The 27243-nt window shown below is 45.1% G+C and overlaps 2 protein-coding genes across 3 annotated transcripts in view; one reads left to right on the plus strand and one right to left on the minus strand.

Moving 5' to 3' along the window:
- Positions 1-231: 231 nt before the first annotated feature.
- On the plus strand, positions 232-4186 carry mul1b (mitochondrial E3 ubiquitin protein ligase 1b). Of its 2 annotated transcripts, none has more exons than XM_056601293.1 (5): positions 232-350; positions 1280-1479; positions 1577-1664; positions 1802-1922; positions 2158-4186. In XM_056601293.1, the coding sequence occupies exons 2-5, from the start codon at positions 1360-1362 to the stop codon at positions 2885-2887; spliced, it is 1059 nt and encodes a 352-aa protein (XP_056457268.1). In that variant the 5' UTR covers positions 232-350; positions 1280-1359; the 3' UTR covers positions 2888-4186. The 2 variants fall into 2 exon arrangements, with proteins under 2 accessions (XP_056457268.1, XP_056457259.1); XM_056601284.1 differs by lacking the exon at positions 232-350 and adding an exon at positions 363-736.
- A 3360-nt stretch (positions 4187-7546) lies between these two features.
- vwa5b1 (von Willebrand factor A domain containing 5B1) overlaps positions 7547-27243 on the minus strand; it is a 23192-nt gene continuing 3495 nt past the window's right edge. The window contains exons 3-24 of the mRNA XM_056591207.1: positions 25511-25653; positions 25027-25185; positions 24547-24766; positions 23425-23573; positions 22155-22286; positions 20837-20961; positions 19625-19801; positions 18233-18343; positions 17677-17879; positions 16543-16657; positions 15934-16122; positions 15376-15604; positions 14852-15030; positions 14101-14178; positions 13914-14046; positions 13207-13503; positions 11924-12061; positions 10925-11050; positions 10466-10534; positions 9455-9524; positions 8679-8802; positions 7547-8242 (exon numbers count right to left, since the gene is read on the minus strand). Of these exons, the coding sequence (XP_056447182.1) occupies positions 7547-8242; positions 8679-8802; positions 9455-9524; positions 10466-10534; positions 10925-11050; positions 11924-12061; positions 13207-13503; positions 13914-14046; positions 14101-14178; positions 14852-15030; positions 15376-15604; positions 15934-16122; positions 16543-16657; positions 17677-17879; positions 18233-18343; positions 19625-19801; positions 20837-20961; positions 22155-22286; positions 23425-23573; positions 24547-24766; positions 25027-25185; positions 25511-25649 (3858 nt within the window). The 5' untranslated portion in view covers positions 25650-25653. The remainder of the gene's footprint in view (positions 8243-8678; positions 8803-9454; positions 9525-10465; positions 10535-10924; positions 11051-11923; positions 12062-13206; positions 13504-13913; positions 14047-14100; positions 14179-14851; positions 15031-15375; positions 15605-15933; positions 16123-16542; positions 16658-17676; positions 17880-18232; positions 18344-19624; positions 19802-20836; positions 20962-22154; positions 22287-23424; positions 23574-24546; positions 24767-25026; positions 25186-25510; positions 25654-27243) is intronic.

The following is a 27243-nucleotide window of genomic DNA, read 5'->3' on the forward strand; positions in this document are numbered from 1 at the left end:
GTGATCACATCAATCATTGATTATTTAAAACCTTTAAAGGTTAATTTAGAGATTAGCCTAGAGTTTAATGTTAAAGGTCTTTAACCTGGTCAGATTCCAGAATAACTTTTATTAATCACAAAATTGCAAGCTAAAATAAATAAAGTTTTTTATTTTCAAATGTCACCTAATGGTCATATTAGAATATTTACCTGTAGTTTTGCTTCAAGAAAGGAACGGCCATCCATGACCAGCTGCATGCTGACACCTGCTGGTATATTAAAGCACTGCAGGCATATATTGAAACACGTTTCCTTGTTTTGCTGCTGTAGCGTTAACTTTCTATTTAGCTTGTCCTCTTTGAGAAAGGGGTGAGTAAGCTGGAAAAACTACATTATCTCTGTTCGTGGTGACAATGCATTCGGGACTTTAGTCACTAAGCCTTTACATAATGTAATTCAATGGCTATCTTTTGACAGGATAGCCGAAGCTAAACTTGCTAACACAATGCGGACGTGTATGTGTCTGACTCTAGATGTTTAGAGCCGATCCAGAGGGCGTTTAAACCAGATGCGCCGTTCGTTCACTGCCTTGATAGTTATTATCGCTTCGAAGTGATAGTAACTATTAACTTCAATACTAATATACGCTGTTTACCATGGTTGCTAACGGTAAGACTGAACGTTAGTGGTTGTGTGAGAGGTGTTTCTACAATGTCATCTCATTATGGTCATTCACCTCCTGGTTGATCCCAGAGGTAATAACCGCCAGATATCTGGATTTTTTTTTAATAATAGTTACAATACGTCCTTATGCATTTTTGTCTCTCTCGCATGTCAATTGGTTGAAGCTTGTGAACTGACAAGCCATAAATCAAGGACATTAGTGAGTCAGCGGTCCCCAACCTTTTTAAGGTGCATTTGTCACTCAATCATTAGGACTTTTTGCGGACCACCTAACAAGCAAAATGTAAACCATTGATACATACTCATGCAGTGTCTGAGCATAAGAGGGTCAGTGCCCACACATACACAATTATCACTGCAGGAAAGTCATGGCCATCGCCTTTAGTGGGAATAACACTGCAACACTGTTTTAAGACAAATTTACACAAAACATTAATGCTGACATTAATTTTTGTGCATTGACATGAATTGTAACATGAATGCACAATTTTTTTTTTTTAAATAATAACAAGCCGTCGTCTATTAAAAAAAGTAAAACCCCGCGTAGCACATGCAGTACCCTGGTGTACCACAGGTTGAAAAACACTGCTCTTATCCATCTCTCCGTCTTTCAGCTCTTGGTTCGTTATTTCCCCCGGTGCTTGAAGGAGCAGGAAGCCAATCACCGGCAGAATCACCGGCAGAAGAACACAACATGGACTCCAACGGGAAGCCCTCCACAGTCCAGGTTGTGCTGCTAGCTGGCAGCTCGGCCCTGACCGCCTTCTTCTACTCTGTTTATAGGAAGCGGGCTACGACAGTGGCCAGATTAAAGGTCAACAGCACAACAGCCTCACCCAAATGTCAGCACATTCTGCATATCAGTGGCAAAGGTGTCCAACCAGAATTGATCTAATCTGTTTTAAATGCAGGAAGCCAAAAAGGTCCCCATTGACCAAGATTTGAAAAAGTACCTGTCTGACATTCCTGGAAGATGTGTCCCATATGCTGTTGTAGAAGGTATGTTAAACATAACTTCACTTTTATCCAAGTCGCTCAATAGTACAAAGATGTGGTTGCATGAATTATGATGAAGGTTTAGAACTTCAGCTTTGCTTCCATTTTCCGTTGCTTCACTTGTATGTCCTGTATCTTAGGTGTTGTGAAATCCGTAAAGGAATCGCTAAGCAGCCAGTTTGTTGACAACTGCAAGGGAGTCATTGAGAGGCTGACCCTGAAGGAGAAGAAGATGGTATGGAATCGCACCACGCACATCTGGTAAGTGTGTGTGTGTGTGTGTGTGTGTGTGTGTGTGTGTGTGTGTGTGTGTGTGTGTGTGTGTGTGTGTGTGTGTGTGTGTGTGTGTGTGTGTGTGTGTGTGTGTGTGTGTGTGTGTGTGTGTGTTGAAGTATATTTCGCACTGTTCATTTAGCTTGTGTTGTATAATTGTGTCTGATAAATTGTTAAGAACGTCAGTGGTCTTAACACACCACGGGTGTCCCATCCCACACAGGAATGACACAGAGAAGCTGATCCACCAGCGCACCAACACGGTCCCCTTCGACCTGGTGAGTCACGACCAGGCGGTCGACGCCGCCGTGCGCGTGGTGCGCCCCCTGGACTCGGCCGAGCTGGACCTGGAGACGGTCTACGAGAACTTCCACCCCTCGGTGCAGTCGCTCTCCAACGTCATCGGCCACTTCATCAGCGGCGAGCGGCCCAAGGGCGTCCGCGAGACGGAGGAGATGCTGCGGCTGGGCGAGAGCGTCACCGGGGTGGGGGAGTTGGTGCTGGACCACAACCTGGTGAAGCTGCAGCCCCCCAAGGAGGGCCTGCCCTACTTCCTCAGCCGGCTGGACCACCAGTCCCTGCTGAGCAAGCAGGAGAGCGGCGTGCGCGTGTGGCGGCTTCTGGCGCTGGCGTCGGGCGCAGCGGCCTGCTCCCTGCTCCTCCTGCTGCTGTGGCGGCGCTACGAGCGGCACCGCCGCGCCCGCGAGGAGAAGAGCGTCCTGCGGGAGTTCAAGGAGCAGCAGAGGAGGCGCCTGCGGGAGCTGGACGTGGACGAGGGGGCGGTGTCGCCGGCCGCCTGCACCGTGTGCCTGAGCCGGGAGCGCTCCTGCGCGTTCCTGGACTGCGGCCACGTGTGCGCCTGCGGGCCCTGCTACCTGGCCCTGCCCCAGCCCAAGAGGTGCCCCATCTGCAGGGCGGCCATAGACAGGGTGGTCCCGCTTTACAACAGCTAATGACACGCGAACCGAAATGCATTGTTCATCAACGAATAAACACGCACCCAAGCAGGGAACCATTATATCTATTGCCGAGTTGTCATGACTAGGATTCCAGTCGGCGGCTGAGAAAGATAAGATGCGGTCAAGTCTAAAATAAGACTGGATATTTGATCGTTAGACGTGTGTAGATGTCGCCTCGGGAGACCGTGTTGACGTTCAAGTTTGCGATTCGGAGAAGAACAGAACGTGAACCTGCGAGACCAGGATGGTCTCACGAGGCTAGGTTTCATCGGGACAAACAGTGGTCTCGCTCTTAGTACGAATATTGGGTCTGCTAATTTTATTTATTATTAAGTCCTACGCTAAAAACTAATGAGGACAAATACACTACATGTGCCCTGGTACAAAGAGCTTGTCTTAAAATGACACCTGGGAAAAGGGTTTATTGAATGAGACAATTCTTGGTGTGTGAGCGTCATTTACAATAGCAACAGACTGTGTATGAGTCATATTGTTCATCTTCTGTCTGTCATTCAAGAAAGTATAGGTGGGCTTGAACACCTTCTTCAGGACATGTTTTTGTGTGTTTTTAATTGTCACAACTGAAACCTCATTAAAGACAAGGTCATTGTATTGAAGTATATTTACTTCATACCAACTGCAACAGGAAATCGTATTCTTATTGTCCATCTTTTTTTTCCTATATGATGGGCTGCCAGCAGCCGTCTCATTACTAGAGCAGAGACTATAATCAAAATGTGCTACTGGCTGTTCCTTTAAGATCCTGCTATGGAGTTAAATTGCTCGTATCTTCTGACTGAAAGTATTATTTTTACACTGCTCAGTGTAATTTGAGAATGGACTCCCAAGTCAACATGCTTTTACTGCAAATTTCTCTATTGTGGCAATTAGGGGTTTTAATGTGTGGATTCAGATGTTGGTCTTGTGTTCCATTTAGTGTGATTAAGGGCTCAACTGCAGAGGACTGAATGACTATTGGGTTTGTTTTCTCTGCGTCCCTTAATACAATAGAGCAATGTTATTGTGAAACAAATACGATTTGATAACCTTGTCAAGCAACAACATCCTGCAGTGTGTTGCCTTTATGTGGTAAGTCGTAAACTGTTTATTTTACTGGATAAATATAAACTGGCCAACTTTTGACTTTTATATGGTTGGCAGGCATCAGTACTACCAATACTATATAATGATGCAATATCACATTGCTCAAATTCATTCACTCCCTGCAAATGGTGTATATAAATCCCATTTTCCATGTTCGATAAAGCTGACCAAAGGAAAGAGTTGTCTGAAGTGTTTTCATTTCATATTGTATCTTGGTCAACTCTTTCTATAAAAAACTATGCTGGACAAAGCCTTCCTCTGAATAATCTCCAAGTGACAGCTGTTGCCTTGCAATAGATTGGCCCTCACTTTAATACATCCGTAAAAGGCAAGATCATTATTGAAATCATAATACTCATAATATAGTATGTGCCTTTGACAGGAAAACATGCATTGCTAATAAACCTCTGGAAATCCACAAGCAGTTAGTTATTAAATAAAGTTCACATCTTGAAATCTCCCAAGATATCGAGTCTGAAAAACAAAAGCAGGATTGAGGTTTGTTAAGGACACTGGATCATGTAACACCAGGTTAATTTTCTCTGGACACAACTCTGCCCTCGCAACCCACTCCGTTTTGCTGCCTGATTGGTTGCTTTCACCACTCATCAACATTGATAGAACACTGCCAAAGGGTGTCCGGATATGACACAGGGATGAAAGGTCTGAGCACATGCTTCAGCCACCCGGCCCCAGCACCACCACCACCACCACCACCTTTTCAGAGGGTTTTACAGTCTATTAGCTCAACAGAGAAGCAGCCCCTACAACACCATGGAAACATAAAGGCTTGCATCCAGTCTTGCCTCGTGTGTCACTTTTGGTTATTTTTCTCGCACGACTATGTGTGTGCATCATGAAAGACATGCTCTGTATTGTCAAGCCGGTTTGAATTGAAATGATTTACAAGGGCTATGGAAGATATTCACAAGAACACACACACACACACACACCCACCCACTCACAAAGACAACAATTATTTGTGTGTGGGTAATTCAATAAATTCTTGAATTATAAAATGTATACAATTGCTGTTTAGTCGTTTTGTGACGATGAAGAAATTATCATAATTTTCACAAAAAGCTTGAGTGCACTGGGTTTATTAAATCAATTGTTTGCCACATTTTTCTAGGTTTCCATTTTAAGATGACTCATAGCCTTAAATAGAACCACTGCTAATTTTTTTATGATAAAAAAACAGTTTAATGTTATGTTTAATCACTGTAAGATGTAACAAGCAGAACAATGTGATATTAACTGTAGCCTACATGACATCTTGCAAATGCTATGGAGGCCGTAACCTAGCAACAACATACCCGTGAAAAAAAAAATAGATTTGTTTCATCGGAAGCAATGTACTTGTTACACAAAAGGCTTTTTTCTGGTAAATCATTTCTTTAAGGATAAAATAAAATACAAATGAAGGCAGAATACATTTGAATGGTTGCTAGGGGAAAGGATGCAATGTGAAAACATGCCTCTCTCTTCAATTTGAAAGGAGATTGCTAAATTCAAGTAGGCGGTCGCTCTTCAGAGCATGACGTCACAACAGGTGGAGGTGGAGTGTTGCTCCTCTCCCTCACGCGAGGATTCAAGATGGTCTGGCAGGGACCCCTTTAGTGAGCAGTCACTTAGAGAACATCCTGTTTTCCTTTCATTCCCTTTCCATGCTGAACTCCTACACTCTCTGATATAGTGGACACGTTTAAACAGCCAGTTTCACCCATCATCGTATTCAGCATGTGTACATTTGCCCTGTAGTTAACTATAAAATTAGGTTCAATTCTGACAAATATATTACATCAGAATGTTATACTCCAGATATATAACTGTTCTATTCCTATAGGCCTAGGAAATATCAGAATATATCTGCAGATATAATAGAGTATCACCATATATCACAAATACAATGCACAAAAATACAAATCAAATAAAAAAAGAATGATGCACAGCTGGTGTCGAGAGATTTTATTTCATGCACCTGCAGTAGCATTGGCCTTTTGTTAAGGCAGCTTCCAAGAGTCTCAAACATTCAACAATCTTATTTTCCTTTTTTTTTAAGACACACGTAGCCACCTAACAAAATATATTCTGCACTGTTAACTGAGCCCCAACGGCGTGTCAGAAGTACGAGTCATCACAATTACAGCTGGACGTATCACCGCATTTCAGCACTACGAAATGCGGTGTGACCACCGCTCCTCTGGGAGAGCACAGCGCAGGACGAGTCATTTCAGTCACTTGACATTTGGCAACATCGGTACATGAACAGTTAGTTATTCTCATGCAGAACGCAAGCAACCTCTGCCTGAGTGGATAAATAATAAACCTGAGTCAAAAACAACACCGTCGGACAGAAAGGACCTAAATTAGCCTACTCAACGACACCGAAACAGCTTCAGCTGAAAAAACAACAACACAAATATCAGAATAGAATACAGAATCAATCAAAATGACATTGCAGATGAGCAAAAGGAATATATCTATATCAAACCAAATATACATTAAAATTTAGAGTAGATTCATATCAACATAAACAGTCGCTTGCACATCTTCTGGGAACGTTTAAAGTGAACCTGTTTGAGGCACTTGTGGCTGATGTGTGGGGGTGACTGGGGGCGGTCAGGCCTTTGCTCATTCTGATAATTACGGTCTCCTCAGACCTACACCAAAACACTAAGTTCCTCTTTTAATGACAAGTGTGCATTGTTTTTTCCCACATCATCTTTGGGAAAACAAGATTCATATTGGTTTATTGATTTCAATTTAGTCTATTTAATATTTAATTATCAACAGTCTTGGATATGTTTTTTAAAGCTGCTCTGATTTGTATAGTGTTTGAAGTCTCAAACCTAAAAAAAAAAGTATTAGGCGATAAACAATAAAAATGCTATGCAAGCAGGTCAAGCATTAATATCCCATAGTAATGGAGGCCATGCTGACAATTGCATATTTTACTGTTTCTGGTGCCAACACATTGTACAATAGTGAGAATATTCACTAGTAGCATGGCTTGCAGGTTAATTTTACATACTTTCCAAATGGCATCAATCAATTTGTCACAATACAATATATATAAGATTACAATAATCACAAACAAAAATATTTGGATGAGAAAAGTTTAAATTAATGTTCTCCAGGAATTGTTTAAGAATATCCAGTGCGGGACATCAATATGATGAAAACTAGACATTTATTTATCTTACGTCTCAAATGTTTTATGGTCAGTGGTGTTTAGAGTGTTACATGATCTTCGCTATTCTCCCTAATAACAATCCTGGGATCTCCGGCTCAGTTCCAGTTCCATCCCCCCCACCCGCTAGCCAGGATCTTGCTACAGCATGTGAAACCCCCTTGGTAATCTCTAGCATACGGTGCTACTTAATATCTGGGAAAACAAAAAGTGATACTTTCTCATGGGATGTTCAACAAAAATATGAAGACCACATTGCACAACGCCCACGACTGCAATGACACACCTGGACTCCAGATGGGAGCCTTGTAAAACATTCAGACACAACACTTAGCATAGGATCGGTCTACTCGGTCTCAGACACTGTTGGGGTTGTAACACAACATGTTGAGCTGCAGGTTCTCGTCCCAGTGTCTGAGGATGATGAAGAGTTGATTGGCTGCGGCCTTGACCGAGGCTAAGTCCCGCCCCTCTGGGATGCGCTGGTCGCTCAGCCACATGCTGGCCTTGGCCGCCACCAGCTCCCACTCGATGAAGTAGCCGGCCGAGCTGTGCTCCAGCCAGGCCAGCGCCACCGCCGTGGCCCACACCATGTTCTCCACCTCCTGGAGCCGCTGGAGGGGCAACGCCGCCTCCGCCACCGCCTCCTGGCTCTCCGTCTCCGAGCCGCGCCCGCTGTCCGTCTGCGACGGCGAGGCGAGGGCTGGCTCGGGGGAGGAGCCTGAGGACAGGCCGCCTCCCAGGGAGGAGGGCGCGGCCTCCGTGCGGGGGCCGCCGTTGCTGGGCCACAGCGCCGCGGTCTGCAGCTGCTGCTGCTGGTTCTGGTGGAGGTGGTGCGGGCGTTGAAGGGCGCCCCCGGCGCTGCAGCCGCCTCCGTCGCCTCCCGCACTCTTGGGGATGTGCCGGGGGGCCGAGTGAGAGAGGTGGGGACCCAGGCTCGCCCGGTGGCTGGAGAACGGGGAGGTCCACTTGAGCTTGTCCATGGGCACGCTGATGGCGTCGCAGAGGGCGCCGTCCAGGGGGAACGCCCCGCACGCCATCTGCAACGACACCTGGGGGGAAGAAGAAGAAGAAGACGTCTCTAGTGTGAGTCATCCCGGCGCTCAGCCCGCTGCGTCTGACGGCCTCGCTGGAGTCCTCTCCGGTAGCCCCGAGGTACACATTTTAATAGCTGCTTTAAATAGATTCACACAAGCGAACCACCATGGGTCATTAGATGGAGACGTACGACCGACCGCCGCTGGTCAAAGGGTGAGTGAAGGGTGACCGTATGAGGTGACGCATCACTGCTGCTTTCGGTGAGACAATCATCATCAGAACAGAGCTGAACGCTAGGTTGAGTGTTGGGAATACAGTCTTTGAGTGTAGAAAGGAATAAAAAGCCTCTGGCAAAACCGTATGGTTCAGCTCCATAGGAGGACAGGGGCATCGACCGGAGGCGCGTCACGTGATGATTGCTCGAGGCAGTGGTTTGACCTGTGGACTCACCACAGGAATGTAGTCTTTGTTCTTGTTGTCGCTCTCCCCGGCTGAGTCACCCATCTTGCTGTTTGAGCGACACATGAAGCCCCTGGCCGCCCGAGTCAGGAGACGGGTCCTGCTGAGCGTCAGTCTAATTGGAGGAGGGAGAGAGAGAGAGAGAGAGAGAGAGAGAGAGAGAGAGAGAGAGAGAGAGAGAGAGAGAGAGAGAGAGAGAGAGAGAATGTGAAGGGAAGGAGAGAGAAAGGGCAGGGAGATACTCCATAAGGTGTTGCTGCATGAAAATTAGCAAAAGGTGTCAAAGGTCTGCGTTCACTTCCTTGCTTATTTAGCAGACATCCAAAGCAACTACCAGTGGATTCAGATACAGGTTGTAAACAAATAAGTAGGGGGTTAGACAGTGAATTTAGATACAGGTTATGAAGAAGAAGGTAGGTGTACAGTACAGAGACAGGTCATTAAGGAACAGGTAGGGGTGCCATGGTATAGATAAGGTCTTAATGGAGCATGTAGGGGTTCAACAGTACAGATACCTGTCATTAAGGAGCAGGTAGGGGTTAGAGGAAGGGGGTTTGCATTGTGTGTCAAATGTGTGTCAAATGTGTGTGTGTGTCTGTGTGTGTGTGTGTGTGTGTGTGTGTGTGTGTGTGTGTGTGTGTGTGTGTGTGTGTGTGTGTGTGTGTGTGTGTGTGTGTGTGTGTGTGTGTGTGTGTGTGTGTGTGTGTGTGTGCGTGTGTGTGTGTGTGTGTGTGTGTGAAGCAGCAGCATTTCCAGGCATTACCGACCTGGCAGAAAAAAAGCTCTCGACGGACCTCTGTGATTGGTCGGAGGTCACAGAGGGACTCCTCTGGGAGGCTTGGGGGCAGAGACACACAGGGAGACAAAGTCGCATCAATTTAGCTCTTGAAGTAAAACTAACTCAATCCCTTGTGGTTTGGTGGTCTCGTGCTAGGTATGACCCGGAGAGTGGTAAATGTTCAATAACGTGGATTATTCTAACAGAGGCACAAGGTAAACGGGCTTGCATTCTGGAACTGGTTCATGAAGCATCTGGCGTACACAGGTAAACAAACAGTTATGAACATGTAGGCCATGCCTAAATGTTCTAATTTACCCAGGTTAACCTTTGGTCTGTCTTGGCTTAAAAATAAATGTCAAAGTGGCCCTGTTTGTAGTCTTTAACTTATCATTAAAACCTTATATGGTGTTGTCCATTATGTGGTGAAGGAACCATTCATAACTGTGGTTAGCTTGAAACATGTCATCAGAAATAGCATAGACTAAAATAATCACTCTCTACAGGATGTGATCTCTGACAGGAGACAGCACAGCCCATACTACGGGATGGGATCTCTGGCTGGATACCACACAACCCATACTACGGGATGGAATCTCTGGCTGGATAACACACAACCCATACTACGGGATGGAATCTCTGGCTGGATACTACACAACCCATACTACGGGATGTGATCTCTGAGAGGAGACCATACAACCCATACTATGGGATGTGATCTCTGACTGGAGACCACACAACCCATACTCAAGAATGGGTTGTTGGGGACAGCTCTGTTGCAGACAGACAGACAGACAGACGGACAGACAGACAGAGACAGACAGCAGGAAGGCTGAGCCCTGGGGACAACTCTGTGTCAGACAGACAGCAGGAGGGCTGAGGCCTGGGGAACTGCTCTGTTGCAGACAGACAGACAGACAGACAGACAGACAGACAGACAGCAGGAGGGCTGAGGCCTGGGGAGCTGCTCACGCATCCAGGGTCAGACTGTTCCACTCACTCTCTGTGAAGCTGCAGCTCTCCCAGCCGGCCGATGACGGGGTGTTGCATGGAGACGCTCCGTCTTCACCTAACAAATCAGAATAGTGATTAAAGACACGACAGGGGCTAACCTGAAGACCAGAACACAAATGAAGGAAACAGCCTCGTTGGTTAAAAGGGCAGGATTGATTTGGGTCAGCAAACATCTTTGGGTATTTTGGTGCACAGCAGGAACGTCGCTGCCTCTCCGGCGTGTGCCTCTGTTGCTATGCTACTACCGAAGCATTGCGGAAAATAGTGATTACCACTAAAGCTGAAACATTTCACAACCAGCACGCAAGTTAGGTCGGTCTCGCGTAAATCGATTTTATTGTCCCTGTGTGAGGACACGCATGCCCGCCTCTCTTCCTGTTGCACATGAAGGAAAGGAGAGACAGAGAGCCGCTTGTAGGAACATGGGGAGGGCGGCAGGTCTTACTGTTGGGCAGCAGCGCCTCATCATTCTCCTCCGACATGCAGCCTGACTGGGAGCGGCCCAGCCCCACTGAGTAGCCTCTCTTCCTTCTGCGCGAGCTGGAGTGGGAGCCCGGCCTGGCTCCGTCACCTGCAACAACCAATTCAGCCTTTTGTTGTCGTTTTTTTTTTATTTTACATTTTATTTGAAATGCAAGCACACAGACCCATTTTACCGACATCGGTATCACCCAAACGATCAAAAAAATATTGTATCTGTCTGAATGTGTCAATGACTGTCAGGTCTCCCTTCATGTGTGAAAAGGAAAGCTATAACTAGAGAATGATTATTATTACTGTAGGGCAATCTGTTTGAGCATTGGGTTATGCTCCTCTCAGATCCCTTAAGATGAATATATTTAAATTTTTTTGTATTTGTTGATACAAAATAAAATAAAGAAAGTGGGAGGACAAAGCCCATCTTTCATAAGCTTCCAGGGTCCAGATTGTGTTGTTGTGATTGTGTATGTTGTGTTACTGTGTATGCTGTGTTTTTTTATTCATGATGTGTTTGTAAGAAACGTTAAAAACTCATTAACATTAGCCAGAGTATTATGCATTGACTAACATGTAACTAACAGTTCGTTAACCTAACCCTTGGGGGTTTAACCCTTAGGGGGGTTAGGGTTAGGGTTGACCAAACCCTATTAAATAAGAATGAATTAACATGAACACCATCAGTTAATGTTATTGCTTATTACTGTATTAACTAATGTCAGTTCATTGTTAGCTATTGTTAACTATTGTTATGTGTACCCTGCTTTGTGTATGTTGTTGTTTTTTAAAAAAAACAATAAAAAGCTAATTGCTATATGTCTCTGGATTGTCATTGCGCAATATCTGCTTGTTGGCCTTCATATTGACGAAACCAAAATTGCCAGGGACCCCGACCTTTTCCACTCAATGAAAGGCTTTGTCCACGGGATTCAAAATTCAATACGTTTCATCAATAGGGAAGACTTACAAGTGTTTATATACTCAATGGATGTCTCCAAATACTCATTAGTGTCCAGATCCACGGGGACAAACGCTGTGTATTTGCTCAGTATATTGCAGGCCTTGCTGGTGTGAATGGCGTACAGTTGGTAGCGTCTCCCTGAACCTGCGTAGAAGGAACACACAATACAACACAACACAATGTCAACCTTATACGGTCTCTGTCTAGATGAGATATATCCAGCTTTTATAAACATCATTTTATTACAATATAAAGAATAAACAACGGTGGTGTCTTCCCTTATTGTAAAATAAGGCACTGTGGCTTATGACCGGGAAGTATATTAGTACCAATAACAGTGGAGTGGTTTATTGCGCTTTTACCACAGTTACCAACAGTGTTAGATATGAATTGTTATTTTCATTAATATATATGTACACATAAATATTGTATATAGTTTTTGGCCTTTTATCGACCTAATCAGCTGAAAACCTTATTCTGCTGCGCTTTGGGCATATATCTGCGTTGTCAAGGAGATATCTGTTGGACGATGTTGAACGTGTTGTAAATGTTGGATTTGCAGACATCAGACCCCATCATAAAGACATACATATTGTGAACACAACGTTGTGAAGACAAAAACAGTTCATGCACCTTCACAAAGACATATATGTACACACAACATCATAAAGACATAAACTGGAACAAATATATACACTGTGCACCATCACATCAACATATACAGTACATAAACCATCATAAAGACAAACACCGAACATATACAATATGCACCATCACATCAACATATACAGTACATACACCATCATAAAGACAAACACTGAACATATACACTATGCACCATCACATCAACATATACAGTACATACACCATCATAAAGACAAACACTGAACATATACACTATGCACCATCACATCAACATAAACAGTACATACATACACCGTCATAAAGACAAACACTGAACATATACACTATGCACCATCACATCAACATAAACAGTACATACATACACCGTCATAAAGACAAACACCGAACATATACACTATGCACCATCACATCAACATATACGGTACATACACCATCATAAAGACAAACACTGAACATATACACTATGCACCATCATATCAACATATACGGTACATACACCATCATAAAGACAAACACTGAACATATACACTATGCACCATCACATCAACATATACAGTACATACACCGTCATAAAGACAAACACCGAACATATACACTATGCACAATCACATCAACAGATATGCTACACACACCGTCAGGCTCACCGTGCTCAATCTCGCTTTTCTTCTCGGCCATGTGCTCAAAGTTCCTCAGGATGGATCTCCCCGCCAGGTGGTGGAAGGTCTCGTTCCACAGGTCCTCGTGGACCTTCTCCTCGCGCTCGCGCCCGTTCAGGTAGGGCTTGATGTCGAACACCACCTCCCACCTCACCGGCTGGCCACACAGCAAGCCCGTCACCACCGCCTTGCAGTCCCCCTTCTCCGGCGGGACGCAGGCGGGCAGGCCGGGGCAGAGGCCGTCCTGGGGGGTCTCCACCTCGCACAGCTGGTGCGCGTAGGCGTCTGGAAAGGCCACCGAGCGGGGTGTTTAATCTCCGGATTACAAAGGGCGTCTCGGGTTCTTTGACTTCTTCTCAGCTCGGCGTCTCGTAAGCAAGCTTCGCTCTGGGGTTCGTTGTTTGACCTTTCACGTCACCCAGTTCATTAGTTCTATACCATCGGTTGAATACGATTTTATTAAACTATTACAGCTCGCAGACTTAATAGAAGATCAAAGAAGAGAAATTAAGTCATGTCCCAGTGACATCTTTCAGATAAGATAAGAGGATAGTACCAGACGGGAAATGAATGTGAAAAGATGGCTTTTGAAATCATTTGTAAAAGATTGAAAAACGCTTCACAGCGGCTCTTGCCGTCGTCCCACCCCCCCCGGGGGGAGGCAGCAGAGAGCGGTCTCCTAGCAGCGCTCTCACCTGTATCTCCGAGGCTGCCCACAGATGGGCTCTCCGTGGAGGACCTGGAGCCGTCCGTCCCCTGGTTGGCCAGGCCTGCTGCTGCCGGCGCAGGGGGCCCGGCCGCCACGCTGCTCCCCACCGCCAGAGGCTCCTCCTGGGCCTGGAGGGTACGGGCATGGGTCGGGGTCTGGGGGTCTCCGTCGGCCTCCTGCTGGGAGGGAGCCCTAGGGCCGCCGGCAGGGCGCACTCTGGAGGCGGTGGCGCACAGGCTCTCCAGCTGGGACTGGTTGAGATTCAAGATGTGAGACGAATATTATTGAATTATTCATAGTTCCTAGATTTCCATCCTGATGAGTCCATGCATGTTGCAGGAGCTTTCATTTATGGATGCTCTAGTTTTAGAAATATTGTCACGAAGCCTCGAAGGTTCTCTGATTTACAAACGCAGCCGTCATAACACAAAGACATCGGCTCAACAACAGACTCAGTCCTTGAACCTTCCCCCCAACTACTGTGGTCCTTATACATGTGGTAAAGGAGCTGCATTATTTTTCTCAGGGGCCGCTGTATTTTCCTTGATTAAATCGAGATACACACCCACAGCAACATGGCAGCTTAATTGTTGTTTGTATGATTTCCCCGGGCCTTAACGGTAGTGTGTGCATTCCTCTTAAGCATTCCTGATTACACTCCAGCCAGGCCAGCATCAGATGGCTTGGATAATATCCTATTGTTGTTCTCGCCACAAGCTTGGCATTATGTGCTTCTGTATGCAGCAGATAAAATGTAACATGATGAATTCATTAGATTAGACATAGGAGTTCTAATTTCCAGGGTCTTTCCGGGTATTCGTTTTAATATAGATAACAAGATTATTTAGCAACACAGGCAATCTAATCATCAACTCTAAATCTCAGACTCTAAAAGCATGTTCCATTCGACTTTCAGGCTACAACCTGGTAGTCGTCTTTCCACTGGGCGCCGTAGTCTGGGCTGGTCTGGCCCACCAGCTCCTGGGCTTTGGCTCTCCTCAGGGGGTTCTTCCCCACCACGGAGCTGGGGTCGCTGGGTGTGTACACCTTCTTGCCTGGGTTGAAATCCACAATCTGGTTGGTGCTGTATGCGCGCCTCCTCGACGCTTCAGAACAATACAAAACCAATCGATAGGCAAACACTTAATAATATAAATAATAATAAGAGAAATGTAGGTGATCAGCGGGGTCATGACCTCAACGCTCATATAATAGCTGTGGCTGAGAAGAAGCACCCAATAACAACAGGGCAATACTCCCCCACTATTAATGTAGACTGCATCTCACATTAGTCTAACATTAGTTTAGCTCTGTGTTGTCCTGCAACATCCTGCAACTATCATGCTTCGATTATTTTAAGATTCAAATCCTATTGAATTGATTATGGGGGGGCACTTGAGTTTGCTAAATGATTATATTTTTAGTCTTTTTGTGTTGTGGGGGGGGGGGGGGCTGTGATTGCGTCCTACCGGTGGTGTCTTGCTGCGTGGACACGGGGCTGCTCTCTGACATGGAGTCCTGGGAGGGGGAGAAGGGAGAGCTGGAGGCCGTCTCGGCCGTCGGGACCCCCTGGGCCTCGCTCTCTGAGGACCGCCACGGCTCCTCTTCCTGGGAGTGGAAGAACACGGAGCTGGCCGACTCGTTGGAGCGCAGCATGCTGTAGCGCCTCCTCTTGTCCTGGGGTTGTCGGTGGAGATGGATGAAGAGGGAGGGAACTCTAGAAAGGGCTTTGAAAGGATCTAATTGAGCTCTCTGTGAAAGGGGGGGGGGGGGGGCTGATTCACTTACACACACAGACACACGCTTCCAATAATGATGATGATAATAATCTCCACCTCCATATCTACATTTACCATCACCAGGTTCAACTCAACCAACACTACCTCCATCTCTACATTTACCACCGTCTCCACCATCATCGTCCTTATAGTAGTCACATTCATATTCATATCCACATCCATACGGATATTCATGTTCCATAGGTCCAGTGTAGTACATGTACTAACTGAGTTTGGGTTGGGATGTAAGCGCGTGGTGTCGCAGACCACGCTGTAGCCAATCAGCCGGTCTCCAGGAAACAGGAAGGAGCTGCCCACGGGAGAAAGCAACACTTCCTTGGTCTCGGGGAAAAGCCACTCGATGGCGATGTCGCTGAGCACTGGGGACATCATGGTTCTCTTCAGGGACTTGATCATCTGATGGGGAGAGGGGGGAATAGAAATGCACAATCTGGTTGGTGCTCTATGCGCGCCTCCTCGACGCTTCAGAACAATACAAAACCAATCAATAGGCAAACACTTAATAATATAAATAATAATAAGAGAAATGTAGGTGATCAGCAGCATCATCATGACCTCAACGCTCATATAATAGAGAAACTCATCTTCTGGGTCATGCAATTGATCCATTTAAACGACAAATCAAGTGAATGGACAACACTAAAATGAAGGCTTACAAATGGACAATACAAAACCCTTGCTGAGACGGGCATCATTTATGTCATGATTTCCTTGCCAAAGCAATTAGCTAATAGTTAGTTAGCTTTGACGGCATTTAGCTCTTTTCAGAGCTAAACGGCTGGGTGTCAACGTGGGATAAGATGCCATATTGAGTACCTTGGGCTGAAGGCACTCCCCCTCTGCCAAGAACTCGGCTGTTCCTTTGGAGACCGTCGCCAGTCCCTGAAGCAGTCTTCTGCACGCGCCCTGACCGATGCCAAACGTATGACACCTGACACACACACACAGGCAGATGCACACACACACACACACAAACGCAAATACAGATAAACACACCACACACACACACGCACGCAAATTCAGATAAACACATACTCACACACACACACGCACCAACGCATGCACACACGCAGGCAGAAACACACACACACACTCGCACACACACCCACACACGCACGCAAAGGTAGACACACACACACACACACACACACACACACACACACACACACACACACACACACACACACACACACACACACACACACACACACACACACACACACACACACACACACACACACACACTTAGCTCCATTGGAAGATTGTTTGATGACCATGAATTGATCAATGAGTGTCCATTGTATTCAAGATATATTCTATCTTTCATATAAAGCTCTTGAATTTTCTTGCCTTCAGTGTATCTGTGGCTGTCTCTACAACACAGAGCTCACCTGGTTAGAAGTCTGGATTATATGTGAATGGTATGATACTCCCCTGCCTTAAATTGGGTTATTGCATGTGTTAATCCCAAACCCTATGAGAAATATGGATGAGCCATTTCGTGAACAAACAGCAATGGCCTCTTCTCAGTTGGGCGCCCTTGACTTTACTAATGTACTTCAGTGAGACAATCACATTTGTTTTGATTTGATTTATTATATTTTGGTTCTTTCTAAAGACTGTAATATATACACTTTATAATACAATGCATCTCCAAAGGCACTGAACAGCTATTATGAATCTGTTGCTTATCAGAGAAAGGATTGCCTTGAAATAATAAGCTGTTGCAGTTAATTCCCAATTAATACACCGTATTAATTGGGCAGTGTCAGCATATGATTTAGTTTTTTTGCTGCATGTTCTATTAAAAATAATAGAAAATGCTTTTCTCCTAAAACACAACTTCAACCAGTGTTCTTTAGACACCAGCAGCTAGCGGTCGTCGTGCGAGACCCCAGAGCATGTACCAGCGGGCGTGTATGTGTGTGTATGGCGAGGATGACGGCCTACCGGGCGTAGCGCGCGTGGCTGCGCATCAGCTCGATGACCCTGCCCGTGTCGCTGACCGCGCCGTCGGTCAGCAGGAAGAGCAGCCGGGGGTGGCCGCTCTGCAGGGGCTGCCTCAGGGCCCAGTGGAGCGGGGTCAGGAGGTTGGTCCCGCCCATGTCCGCCCTCACCCTCTTGATGTACTCACAAGCCAGGGCCAGCGTGTCCTAGCCGGCGCCATGAGAGCAGCCAGAGACAGGCAAGTACATTATACGATGGATACAATGTTTTTCTTTTCATTATTTGAGCTTATGGAGACGCGAGCCGTGCACATGTGTGACACACAAACCCTGTTTCACTCAGTGATGTTCTGGGGCAAGACCTTCGAACTGTGGGTACTAAATACGCGTGTTGTTAGGTTTGTCGCTTTACAAAAAAGCGAATGGAAAAATATCTGTTCTCCTTTTTTCCCTCCATCTCAATAGAAGATGAAGGATGGAGGTGATGAAGGTGGAACACACAGGAATGCGTCTGTCATGGACAGGATGATGTTGTTGTTGTTGTTGTTGTTGTTGTTTACCTCCTGGTAGTTCTGACTAGTGCTGAACAGGGCTCTGAATGTGGAGCCGAAGCCCAGGATGTTGAAGAGGCAGCCGGGCATGAGGCTCTTCAGTATCACCACCATGGCGTCCTTTATATAGGGACACAAAGCAGAGCCACGGCCAAGGACAGTGGGAAGAAGAGGACATGAAGAGGTCAGTCGCCATTTGATGCCTCAGACGCGTCTCTCCCTCCCTCACAGACAGCCCTTTCTGAGGTGTGCTGCTGAATAAATGCAGATCAATGGCAAGCTCGTCGAGACTTCTCTGGATTTCCTGAACAGCAGAATCGTTGATTCTCAAGAAGAAGAAGAAAAAGAAGAAGAAGAAGAAGAAGAAGAAGAAGAAGAAGAAGAAGAAGAAGAAGAAGAAGAAGAAGAAGAAGAAGAAGAAGAAGAAGGATATACGATTTTGTTTTAAAGCCAAACACTTGGAAATATTGCAATATAATTGTAATAATATCTATCTACGATTTTTTTTTACAAAGACTCAGATTAAAGTAAATTGGGGTAGTTAAGGAGTAGTAATTATAAAAAAATTAGGAATTAGGAACAAAGGAAAAAGGAGAGAGAAAGAGACAGACAGACAGACAGACAGACAGACAGACAGACAGACAGACAGACAGACAGACAGACAGACAGACAGAGACACACACATACACACACACACGCACACGCACACGCACACGCACACACACACACACACACTTGGCCTTGCCACAGGCAGACTTTCACTACACCCATACAAGGGATTGTAAGGTACGAGACGTACCATACAAAAGCCAGGCACATGAGTCTCAAATGAGTGTAAAGTGGTCGGCCTCTAAGCCAGGGCTAGCTTTTCACAAGTGCATTGAGGCAAGACCAATCACTTACCGACAGGCTCTTTAAAATATAGGAGTTGAAAGCCCTGATCATCTACAGTGACTATTTTTTCTAAACCTAATAAATGGAACAGCAGAGGCGTTTTAGATGAAGCCTGGTCATGTCTCTTCAGAGTCAGTCAAACATATGTACCTTTCAAAGGCCAACACACTGCTCGTTAGTGATCGCTTTAGGCCATCATTGATTTCTATATATTTATTTATCATAAAAATTTCCCTTGGAATTGGCATTCGGGACATAAGCAGCAAATGTTTGGATCTTTGCTTTATATAAAACCATTAGTTGATCATCAAACCAATCAATTTCAGTTTCTCAAATAAATTATTATTCAACTTATCAATACATTTTTCATCAAATACAGTTCATCAAATAATTCAGCACTAAACGCATGTTTATGGTAAATTAATCACCTACCAGTATTTTAACACTGTACGCATATTAATAATAAACCAACATGATGCAAAACAGGGTTAAAATACTTCCTCATACCTTCACACGATTGATGCTTATTCCACTCATGCTGCCACTGCGGTCGATGAGGAAGATGAACTCTCCATGCACCTTCCTCAGGTCTGAGCTGAGTAGCTTGAGATCGGGGCAAAAGTTCAGCATCACCACCGGGTTGTGGAGTATGTCCTTGTGAAGACGCTTGTGAATGACATCTACCTGCGAAAGATCAACAGAGCCGCTAGAACAGAATTTCCCAGGGCTGAAACACATGCGGCAAATCCTAGTTTGTGCCTCCGATGCAGTTTCAATGCATTTTAAATTAATTGCATGAGTGCAATGAACATGAAGACTGAAACCGTTATTCGGGGTAACATCTTAGGGTGCCTTAAATGCCTTTCAAGGCATAAAAATAACACTTAAAGAGATCGAAACACAAATTCTTATTAACAGTAAGCATCAGAAAAATTATGTTCCATGAAATCCGATGCGATATCAGGTCATTTCAGTTGATCGATCTCCTCCTATTCCTTCAAGCCAATTTAACGGCAGTCGGAGACCATTTTCCCTCTTCCCGCTAGTTAGCCACATGGTAACTATTAGCATACACTAGCGTGATTAAACAAGGCCGCCAACATTTCAATAATTTTGCAGCTGAATGAGGCTACGGTGTTTCGGACTTTGAGGAAGTACAAACTATGTAAAGCAGAGAAGGGGTGGGAGACTGTCCACCCCTACAATCCTGAAGCTTTCCCAGACTGAGTTCATTGGCTGACTTTGAAGATGTGTATTAACATATTTTGTTCTATTTCATGTAGGCTACGCCGTCTAGGCTTCGCCTTATGGGCTAAGATATTCGGTAGATGTGTAGTGGATAGATCCCTCTGTGATATGGCTTTGCATAGCAGCGTCAGCTAAATAAATGCAATGCTATGTACGGTGCCTACACAAGGGATACCTGGTAGGCTCCGAGCTCCTGGTGAGTTTCCATAGAAACCAATTTCATATCACATCATTTCAAAGTTAAGGTCTTTATTAACTCCATTGGAACTAAGGTGTTTTACATAGTTATTGTTTTCCTTTTCCTTGTATAATAATTAGATATTAGAAGAATTTGATAAAAACTAAGTACTTGAAATTCCACCCACACATACTAGGCCACAAACGTACCCACATTACCAGCCCCCCCTCTCACCCACATAATCCCCCCCCCCGCCCACACACACACACACACACACACACACACTCCCACACCTTCTTATCGTCGCTGGGGTCCTTCTTGGTGGCCTTAATGAAGTCGCTCCTGCCCTGCAGGTGCTCGTCATACTCCTCCTGGGTCATGTCTCCGTCCTCGATGAGAACGTGAGGGAGGTGGGGCTCTGTGTGGGACAGGGGGGGGAGCACCGATGCATGACACAGACATTCCCTCAGCCTACCTCAACAGGCTAGCAACAATAAGTGTCATGATGAAGACGGACGGCGGCTGGTAATTGCGCTTCGAGGCTGCAACCGAGGGCTGTTTATTCAGGAAGCATAGCAGCAACTCTAGTAGCACTGAGTTGCCCATACTCATATATGCACACAGTGAAGGGAGGAGAACATCACCGATATGGACGATCAAAGTGAGCGAATGTGTACATGCATCGTGTATCAGAATTCACACGTCAGGGAAGAAAAACTGTTCACATCAAGAACTGATTGGGTAAGGTGTGTGATTAAGAGAAAAAAACACTCTGTCATAGTGGAGCATGACGACGTAACACAGGGGATGTTTATTTAGAGCTGGTTGTCAGGATGCATCATGGCAACGTTGTACATGCATGACCATACATGTACGCAGTTAATGCAGAAGGACATCTCCTGGGAGTGTCGGCTACCTGGCTGAGTTTAATATCCGTTTGTAGTAACGAGCCTTTGGCTTGACCGAATAAGCTTCTCTGAGACTTACGTCCTGAGCGCTCCAAGAATGCTAATCCAGTTTTGTTGAGTTGAGTCGTGTAACAGACGATAGCTGACACTGTGCATTGATATGCAGGCCGAACCGGCTCTGTTTTGTCCCTGCTTTTCTCCCCATCACTACGGGTCAATGCATGATGAGACGAGATTGAGGCCCAAGTACACCGCTGGGTGGAATTCAATTGCATGAGTATACTGGCATCAGGACCTGTGTGCAGACACAAGCCCCCTTTGTCTGTCTGTTTGGTAGTTATAGCCCGGCTTTTTAACCTTCCCTCTGGAGGTATAGTGTTCCAAACACAATTGGGTTGATATTGTTAAAGGGAGGTGGGAAAATCATCATCAAAAGCCTGGATATTATACACCCACACGGCAGAGATGCAGTTTGTTTTCTCCGGCCATGTCAGGCTTAAATATCAGCTGGACAGCTAGTGTCCAAGGAAACAGAGAGTGGGGGGAGGAGGGAGGGGTGGGGAGAGAGAGAGAGATGAATCACCTAGCTGCCTCTCTATGGGTTTGGCGAGGAGGAGGTAAACACTGTTTGATAATATTGTTCTTTAGAGTGGAGGGGAGAGAGTAAGTGGGCAGGGATGCCCAGGCGAAGCTGTTAACGCACCGCTGGGGTAGATAAGGATTTCAACGGGACAGTCGTAAGTGTACTTGTCAGCCAGGGTGATGACCACGCTGGTGGCCGAGCGGGCCAGAGGATCTGCGTCAGCCCGTATGGCGTGAGAGGGGCTCTCCACTCCTATGGGGAAGAAGAACCCGGAGGAAGAAGCGATGATGAGAAGGAGTAAACCAGAAGAGGACAATAAATAAAACAGCAGAAGAAGAAGAAGAAGAAGAAGAAGAAGAAGAAGAAGAAGAAGAAGAAGAAGAAGAAGAAGAAGAAGAAGAAGAAGAAGAAGAAGAAGAAGAAGAAGAAACCGGAGTAAACCAGAAGAGGACGATAAATAAAACAGCAGAAGAAGAAGAAGAAGAAGAAGAAGAAGAAGAAGAAGAAGAAGAAGAAGAAGAAGAAGAAGAAGAAGAACAAGAAGAAGAACAACAAGAAGAACAAGAACAAGAAGAAACCGGAGTAAACCAGAAGAGGAAGATAAATAAAACAGTAGTAGAAGAAGAAGAAGAAGAAGAAGAAGAAGAAGAAGAAGAAGAAGAAGAAGAAGAAGAAGAAGAAGGAGAAGAAGGAGAAGAAGAAGAAGAAGAAGAAGAAGAAGAAGAAGAAGAAGAAGAAGAAGAAGAAGAAGAAGAAGAAGAAGAAGAAGAAGAAGAAGAGGAAGAAGAAGAAGAGGATAAACCAGAAGAAGAAGAAGAAGAAGAGGAAGAAGAAGAAGAAGAGGAAGATGATAAAACAGAAGAAGAAGAAGCAACAGGCATCTTAAAATGGTTGACAGCTGGAACTGTGGCTCTAATAGGTCTAGTCTAATTAAAAACAGCAGGCCTTCCAGCACACAACATCTGGAGGTGCTACCTTAATGTTTATTTGTTCCCCCCAGCTGCTACGACAACAATACGTAATGGCTTCAAATGTTTTGGAAGTACAAATAGGTCTAGACTTGAAGTTCAGACTAATTAAATCATTGCTCATTAAAAGGGAACAATGTGTTCACTAAATCTATTTGTTAATTTCAACAGATGATGCACCCTTAACGAACAAAAAAGAGACCAATTCCTGAATAAAAAAAAATCATGTGAAAATCATGTATGTATAATTACCAATATGTAAATCAAATGCATAATGTATCAGAAGGTATAGATTTACAAAGTAACTGTTGAAAAGTAAGCGCTGAGTAGGTAAGGTGTGATTCCAAGAAAAACAACGCCATGAATGCCGCAAACAGTCACTGAAGTGTCAAGTTCTTAATGCGGCAGAGGAACCGTCTGACCTGACAGGAGGTATTGAGCACGGATCTCTAGGTTGAAGTTGAACTGGTAGTCCATGGAGTTGATGGACTCCTCCTCGAGCAGCGTGACCAGGCCCGGCTGGGTTGAGCTGGGAGTCTGTTCATTATGGCCCGTGGTACTCCTCTCTCTCCTGTATGTTGAACAACACAAACACCAAGCCATATATCATTCAAGTATTACCACCCAAAGAGGTGGGGGGGCATATATGACATTCAGTTAATGTTGGGGGCCTGTTCCTCTAATGCTGCGTCCTTTCTTCTTTCTATTTTTCCGGGCCCTCCTTCACTTATTGACATTTTCCAGACATTTGTTGGGCATCTCACGGCTGCACGCTACTTATTGCACTGGTCTAGAATGTTAACGCACATTAACTAAGGTAGCTGTGATTGGCTAGAGAGCACGAAGCATGCTCTCATGCACTCCCCGAATGACTGAATGGTAAAGAGCACACAGGACCGGTAAAACCGGTATGGATTTTTTGACCACCCACCGGCCCGATGACGCGTTGGCCCCCCTGGCATTTGTCCCGGAACGCCCGATGGCCAGTACACCACTGCTCTCAATGCTAGACAACTCAATACCTTCAAGGGGCTGTAGGTACGATTTAAGAGCTATATACTAGGATTATTGAAGCTGATGAAGGGACAATTTAAGAGCTATTTATGTCAGGGTAATCAATTAGAAGCTATTAGCTATTAGTGAGGGAAGTGCCCTGTGAGAGGATCTGTTCTGGACTGCCTTCTGGTCTCTGTATGAGACAATCTAGATCTTAGACCGCTATCGGCTCATTTTGGAACAATCAGGGCAATCTCTTCCCTGATTGGTTCGGGGGAATCCATCTGCCCTGTCAATCACGTTACATGTAAGGGATCAAGGGAGGAAGGAGAGAGAGAGGGAGTAGAAAGGGAGGGAGGGAATAGAGAGGATGGGGGGAGTTTTATTGCGATATATATTGTATAATCGTTTTTCCGCCCTTCCTCATTAAAACAGTCAAATCATTACTTTTTAACCAAATGTGTAACCAAAAGGCGAAACATTTGTTTTACACGTCAGAAGTGATGTCGGTTCTTCACGGTCAACACTGAATAAGGGGTTGCGCTCACGTTCTGGTGAAGTTCGGGGACAGGCCCTGCTCCTCGTTCACCGTCCTCTGCACCTTGGGCGTGCAGACGGAGGGCGAGCAGACCCGGATGCCCCCGTCGGCCAGGGTGGACAGCTCGGAGGAGGTGCTGACCAGGATGCTGACCGTCTCCATAGGAGGGATCACCCCCAGGTTCACCACCAACACGGTCCTCTCCAGGTCCTCGTCCATCACCACATGCCCTGCAGCGAGGCCAGACCAGCAACAGAAGAGACCAGACCAGTCAACCACAGAATCAAAGGCAGGCACGGGGAGTACATATATTGGAAATGTGTCAAAAATGTGACACATTTCCAATGCAACACCAGTTGTCTGCTGTTCTCCTGAAGGCTTGTGAATACAGTGGCTCAGGTAAAGCTCTGAGTACATTGTAACTCAACAACAACACACGCAGTCTGTTGTGTCATTTAACACAATGGGGTTTAGTCCTCGTGTTTCTTACCGCTGCCACTCTGGGGTGTTCCAGTAGCACTGGAAACTTCTGGCTGACAGTCATCGATTTTGGCCTTGTCTTTGATCTGCAGTGTTATGATCTGGCTGGATATCATAGCCTCGAAGCCCACCACTGTGGAGTTCTCTTCCAGCGGGTAAATAAAGATGCCTGCATGGTTAGGTGATGGGATATGAGAAGTGGTGAATAAGCCATCATTTAATTGATTGGAGACAAAGATGTATTTTGTCTGACATTATCTGACATTTTCGTTATAAGTTATGAGAGGCAGAAATGTCACGGTAAACGTGCCATTTTAGCATTTTTGGTGATTCACATTCAGGGTAGGTTTGAAAAGACAGAGAAATACAAGCAAACCGTCAAAATATAATATAAATAATATCTGCAGAATATTTGCTGAAATTATATAATTGACTTAAATGTTTTTGTGAAATGTTTTTTTGCGTCAAGAAGGAGACTCGAAACCATTACTCACCTTCAATGGCATGGTCCTCAATATTTTCATAGGTCATGGAGGCTGTCATCGCCAAGGTGTAACCTCTGACACAGGAAGTGATGTCCGAGACACTGAGTGGCAGGGCGGTCCATTTCTCCTTATTCAAGAGTCCAGGCATGGTGCTAGTTATGGGATGAGTTAAAAGGCCAAAGTTAAACCAACCGTTGGCAGACTGGCATGTCGGAATTCAAATCACACAGCTAAGTTTCTGCTGCTGTTGTTACACCGGCAGTTTATTAAACAAGCCTGCATGGGCCGGTGGTCCAAACTGCAGCCTACCTGTTGGTTTTATGAATATAAATGCCCAACACAGCCATGCTTAAAGGAAAATAAAAGTGAAAAAACATATATAGGAAATATTAATATAAATATTAATATAAATCTATATATATATATATATATATATATATATATATATATATATATATATATATATATATATATATATATATATATAAAAATATGGATATTAAATAACAAGAAAGGAATTATAGTATTTTATAGTAAATCATGCTTTTTGTAATAGAAGGGCTGGCTGTGAAGAGAAAATCATTCATGGGCATTAAGAAATAATGGGTTTGAGGTTAACAACATCGCAGATAACAAGCTAAAAATAATATGCAGGTAATGGCTTCTGGGTGCTGCTTTATGTAAATGCAATTTGGTAAATAAAGGACAGCCAGAGGTGTTTGTTTGCTGCCAAGGCGCTCCCTCTCCCCCGTCTGCAGACACACCAGAGCCCCGAGCTGCCTGGTTTTTATAGGAAGCGTTATGACGAAAGCAATTTCCATAGAGACGGGCTCGGCTCTCCTGCCTGCAGACTGACCAGTGATCCTCCGGTGTGTTGCCGGTGACCGGTGATTGAAACCCAGCCACCCTAAATAGATCCTGCTGCTGCCTACACGATCTGAAGCATCGATAAGAAATACAATTTAACTACCGAAATGTGTCATTGGCCTTAATGTCTCCCGAGAGACCTTCAACCTCGAAAGGGCTGAAGGATCTGATGAATCACTGCGCTCACTCGATGGCCTCAGATTCATGATTTATTGGGAACGAGGAAAGGTATTTTATAACTCATTAAGCTAGTGTTGCCAGACGCTCGACAGGTGGTTATTTATGGACAGGAAAGGGTAATGGAGACACATGCTTGGGAGAAAGCATCACTCTGCTGTCTGTGGCCACAGTGCCATCATGTGTCCAGTGGACCACAGGCAGAGGAGGCTAGTATGGGCTTCTTGCCTCTTCCTCCTCCTCTTCTTCCTCACCAACCCCTTCTCCCAAAGGAGCACCAAATCTTTTCGATCTATTCAAAATATCTGTGTTAACATCAACCATAATAAAAAACGATTTTCTATATCTAAACATGTGTATATGAAATACATATAATATATAAAAAAAGATAATAAATCAAAATAACAAGTAACTACTGTATCATGCATGGATTTGCTTATTTCAAACTAATTAAATAATGCCAGGCTAACTGATATTTATTTTTCCACCGCTGCATCTGTTGTTCTGCCTCACTCAGCTTGTGCTAAGGGGTCTTAAAAGTGACAGACTCTCTGCGCGACTCTTCATCTGGGATCAGCCACATGAATCATCAGGGGGGGTGAGGGGGGCTGGGGGGTCGGTTCTAAACAGCCACAAAACCATTACGGCTAAAACTGAATCCCCTATTACCATGTACTGAGTCCTACCTAACCAGGGGG

Source organism: Gadus chalcogrammus, chromosome 1, assembly GCF_026213295.1.
Source record: "Gadus chalcogrammus isolate NIFS_2021 chromosome 1, NIFS_Gcha_1.0, whole genome shotgun sequence".
NCBI lineage: Eukaryota > Metazoa > Chordata > Actinopteri > Gadiformes > Gadidae > Gadus > Gadus chalcogrammus.